The following is a 5000-nucleotide window of genomic DNA, read 5'->3' on the forward strand; positions in this document are numbered from 1 at the left end:
GTCTGTAATAACTCTAATATTTCTGTGATCATGTTTATCGGCTGAAATTAAAAGCTTTAGACTTTATTATCATTACACAGAGCCTCAGGCATCATTCACACTGCTGTTTTATAAAAAACATTAAATATGACAGTAGTAATATTTATATATTAGTCGTAATTTCTTCATTTTTAAATGTAAAACATCAAACTTTTATTTAAATATATACTTTTTTTAAACATTAAAAATTTCTGATCCCTGTGATGTTGAGATTGAACTGGTTCGAAACACTCGTTTCTGTGAAAATGAACAGGATTCTCACTTCCACAAACAAGACTGACGGAGGAAGAGCAAATGACCGTGTGTGTGTGTGTGTGTGTGTGTGTGTGTGTGTGTGTGTGTGTGTGTGTGTGTGTGTGTGTGTGTGTGTTCTGTGAGTGTTTCTGTGAGTGTTTCGGTGAGTGTGTGTGTTTCTGTATGTGTGTGAGTTTGTGAGTGTGTGTGTGTTTCTGTGAGTGTTTCTGTGAGTGTGTGTGTGTTTCTGTGAGTGTTTCTGTGAGTGTGTGTGTTTCTGTGTGTGTGTGTGTGTGTGTGTGTGTGTGTGTGTGTGTGTGTGTGTGTGTGTGTGTGTGTGTGTGTGTGTTCTGTGAGTGAGTGTGTGTGTGTGTATGTTTCTGTGAGTGTGTGAGTGTGTGTTTCTGTGAGTAAGTGTGTGTGTTTCTGTGAGTGTTTCTATGAGTGTGTGTGTGTGTGTGTGTGTGTGTGTGTGTGTGTGTGTGTGTGTGTGTGTGTTTCTGTGAGTGTGTGTGTGTGTGTGTGTGTGTGTGTGTGTGTGTGTGTGTGTGTGTGTGTGTGTGTGTGTGTGTGTGTGTGTGTGTGAGTTTGTGAGTGTTTCTGTGAGGGTGTGTCTGTGTTTCTGTGAGTGTTTCTGTGAGTGTGTGTGTTTGTGTGTGTGTGTGTGTGTGAGTTTGTGAGTGTGTGTGTGTGTGTGTGTGTTTCTGTGAGTGAGTGTGTGTGTGTGTGTATGTTTCTGTGAGTGTGTGAGTGTGTGTTTCTGTGAGTAAGTGTGTGTGTTTCTGTGAGTGTTTCTATGAGTGTGTGTGTGTGTGTGTGTGTGTGTGTGTGTGTGTGTGTGTGTGTGTGTGTGTGTGTTTCTGTGAGTGTGTGTGTGTGTGTGTGTGTGTGTGTGTGTATTTCTCTCTCTCTGTGTGTGTGTGTGTGTGTGTGTGTGTGTGTGTGTGTATCTGTGTGTTTCTGTGAGTGTATGTATTTGTGTGTGTGTGTGTGTGTGTGTGTGTGTGTGTGTGTGTGTGTGTTTCCATAAGTGTGTGTATTTGTTTGTGTGTGTGTGTGTGTGTGTGTGTGTGTGTGTGTGTGTGTGTGTGTGTGTGTGTGTGTGTTTGTTTCTTTGTGTGTCTGTGTTTCTGCATGTGTGTTTCTGTGTGTGAGTCTGTGTGTGTTTCTCTGTGTGCGTGTTTTTGTATGTGTGTGAGAGAGAGAGAGAGAGAGAGAGAGAGAGAGAGAGAGAGAGAGAGAGACAGATAGGAGACTCCTTGTGCACTGAACTCAACAGCTGGTTCGACACACACAAACACACACACACACACACACTGTACCTGCACCGCCAGAAAGTTCTCCTCGTCAGGCAGGATCCTGTATGTGTGAACGTGTTTCTGAAACCTAGACAGAGACACAGACAGAGACAGATTTATCATGTGGGAGAAATGAAACCAGGTCAGCGGTTTGACTGAATGATTAACTGCATTAAAAAAAACACACACACACTCACACACACATCAGATTTTCACACTAGGCTCAAATTATCACTTTGTCAAAAGCGTGTGTGTGTGTGTGTGTGTACCATAAACCTGTCTATGTCAGTCAAACACAGCCTCCTCATGAAAGCGCACACACACACACACACACACACACACACACACACACACACACACACACACACACTTGTTAATAGTTAATACTACAGATTAACCCACACACAAACCATAACGGAAAATATACTGCATTATAATTTAAAAAACAAAATTACTTCATTCAAATATTGTTTTTACTAACAATATAAACAGGTTAGACAGACTGAGGACCAGGGTTCATATTCTTCACTAAAACTCAACATAATAAAACTTAATACACTTTATGGCCTGGATTAGGCCCAACTTAAAACACAATATTATTAAGTACTACTTAATTTAAAATAATCACTTTATAAACATAATAAAACTTAACATGATATAATTTAAAACATAATATTATTAACTAAAACTTAATATAAAATAATAACTTAAACATAAACTTAAAGGAGAACTCCGGTCAATTTTAACATTGAGCTCATTTTTTTGTACATTTGGAGTGCTGTCAATACAGAGAACAACGACAAAAATCAGTGTTGCCTACACCATGTTATTCTATTTTTAAAATTTGCACCCTGTTGACTTCAATGGGGCAAGTATTAAACCTGCTTTTAGCCTCTTAACATCCTTGATGTGTCATTACAAGTGCACAGAAAATGTGAGTGATTCCTTCAGAGTGAACACGAGTGGATCTGACTGCAGTAGATGTAAAAGATTTGTATAAAAATGATGTTATTTAAGCCAGCGCAAATACCTTTGTTTACATCCTGTTTTCGGTCGAAGTCCAAAGTAATCGATTGTCGAGTTCACACGCATAGGTTTAGTACCTATGATCACGCGCGTGAACTCGGCAATCGACTACTTTGGACTTCACCCGAAAACAGGATGTAAACACAGGTATTTGCGCTGGCTTAAATAACATCATTTTTATACAAATCTTTCACATCTACTGCAGTCAGATCCACTCGTGTTCACTCTGAAGGAATCACTCACATTTTCTGTGAACTTGTAATGACACATCAAGGATGTAAAGAGGCTAAAAGCAGGTTTAGTACTTGCCCCATTGAAGTCAACAGGGTGCAAATTTTAAAAATAGAATAACTCGGTGTAGGCAACACTGATTTTTGTCGTTGTTCTCTGTATTGACAGCACTCCAAATGTACAAAAAAATGAGCTCAATGTTAAAATTGACCGGAGTTCTCCTTTAAGATAATATAACTTAAAACAATCTTGTTAACTACAATTTGAAACTTAACACAATAAACATAACAAAACATAACATAATATAACTTAAAACATAATATAATTAACTAAAACTTAAATAAAACTTAACATAATATCGTTAACTAAAACTTAAAATTTAACAATATAACTTAATAAACAATAAAACTTAACATAGTACAACTTAAAACATTATACTGTTAAATAAAAAAATAAAAACAAACAATAAAACTTAAAAAAATATAGCTTAAAACAGTATGTTAACTAAAACTTAAAACTGAACATAAACAATAAAACTTAACATAACAACTGAAAACAATATTGTTAACTAATGCTTAAAACTTAAAGTCCCCCTGTGGTGAAAATCCAGCGTTTAATGTTGTTTATGTGTCTATGTGGTGTTTTTAATATGCTTTAAGACAAACCGTGTGTAAATTCGTAAGTCGACACCATTGCTGAGTATTTCCTCCTTAAAACTGCAGTGAACCAAAGACAGTCTCAAACACACGCTTTGAAATCGCTGGTGTTTCTGACGTCACAAACTACCTTGTAACCAATCAGATCAACGTGTGATCGTCAACCAGTGGATCTCCGAGCTGAGTGAGTGAGTGGAGGCGGGGCTCATTTGCATATTCATAGAACCGCGCATACTAAATGAGGCAAGGGTGTCGAGTTACATTCAAGATATTTTAAGGATTTTTTTTCAAGGAAAAAACATTTAAATATGTCATTTTGGTGATAAAAGTTGTTTTAAGGGATAAAATGATTGACTAAAGGGGGACTTTAACATAATATCATTAACTATAACTTAACTAAAACTAATAAAACATTTTGGTTAATTGAAATAAAGCTGAAATCAAATAAAATATAAGTGTTAGATTTTTTTTTTATTACTATAACTAAAATTTAAAAAAACAGCACTTAAATTACTAACTGGAAATAAATAAAAACTAAAAGTAGCAACATGACTAAGCATTTTACAAAAATTTCACTAAAACTAAATTAAAATAAAATATATTCAAAATATTCATAAAAACTATACTATAATAAAAGAATTTTGTTCTTAATTTATGGTTTAGACACACATACACACACGCTCATGTTGTTTTGACTAACAAATCCATGAGCAAGTGTGTATATGTGTGTGTGTGTGTGTGTGTGTGTGTGTGTGTGTGTGTGTGTGTGTGTGTGTGTGTGTGTGTGTTTCTTTCTGTTCGTAGATCCAGAAACACGAACAGAAATCTGAAAACCCACATCATTTGATAAGCAAACTCTCCATGTGTGTGTGCAACACAGCTCATCAGCAAAATATTTAAGCATGTTTACAAATACACAATAAAAGCATCAATCTGTGTGCGTGTGTGTGTGTGTGTGTGTGTGTGTCTAGGAACAGGAAGCAGAACAGAGAGAGTGAAATGAATAGGGAAAGTGAGACAAACAGAAACAGAGTGTGTAATGTGTATAATGAAGTGTGTAGACGTGTAGCTCCTCCACGTGTGTGTGTGTGTGTGTGTGTGTGTGTGTGAGACCAGCCCGTGTTATTGTGCGTGACACCAGACGCTCTCACAGTGTGTCTTTGGCCTACACACCATTAAAACCGCATACGTGTGTGTGTGTGTGTGTGTGTGTGTGTGTGTTTCTGGACTACTCTATGTTTAATCTCTTCCTGTCTCATATTTGACCCAGAGACACACACACACACACATATATACACACACACTATGCCAGCTGTGTGGCGTCTCTAAGTCATCATCAGTGTGTGCCAAGAGCCACGTCGCTATGACAACCACTACAGCAGTGTGTGTGTGTGTGTGTGTGTGTGTGTGTGTGTGTGTGTGTTTTAAAAGGTCACTTTAATAAAAGAGAAAAACATCCATAAACACTCATATATACACAGAGACTCAACAATGTAAAAAAGAGCTGATTTAACTT

At 37.0% G+C, this 5000-nt stretch overlaps 1 protein-coding gene across 1 annotated transcript in view; it reads right to left on the minus strand.

Annotated features, from left to right (window-relative positions):
• inppl1a (inositol polyphosphate phosphatase-like 1a) overlaps positions 1-5000 on the minus strand; it is a 51231-nt gene that overhangs the window by 37032 nt on the left and 9199 nt on the right. The window contains exon 2 of the mRNA XM_081371653.1: positions 1596-1659. Within this exon, the coding sequence (XP_081227779.1) occupies positions 1596-1659 (64 nt within the window). The remainder of the gene's footprint in view (positions 1-1595; positions 1660-5000) is intronic.

This window comes from Scardinius erythrophthalmus (genome assembly GCF_964197995.2).
Source record: "Scardinius erythrophthalmus genome assembly, chromosome: 7".
Classification (NCBI taxonomy): Eukaryota; Metazoa; Chordata; class Actinopteri; order Cypriniformes; family Leuciscidae; genus Scardinius; species Scardinius erythrophthalmus.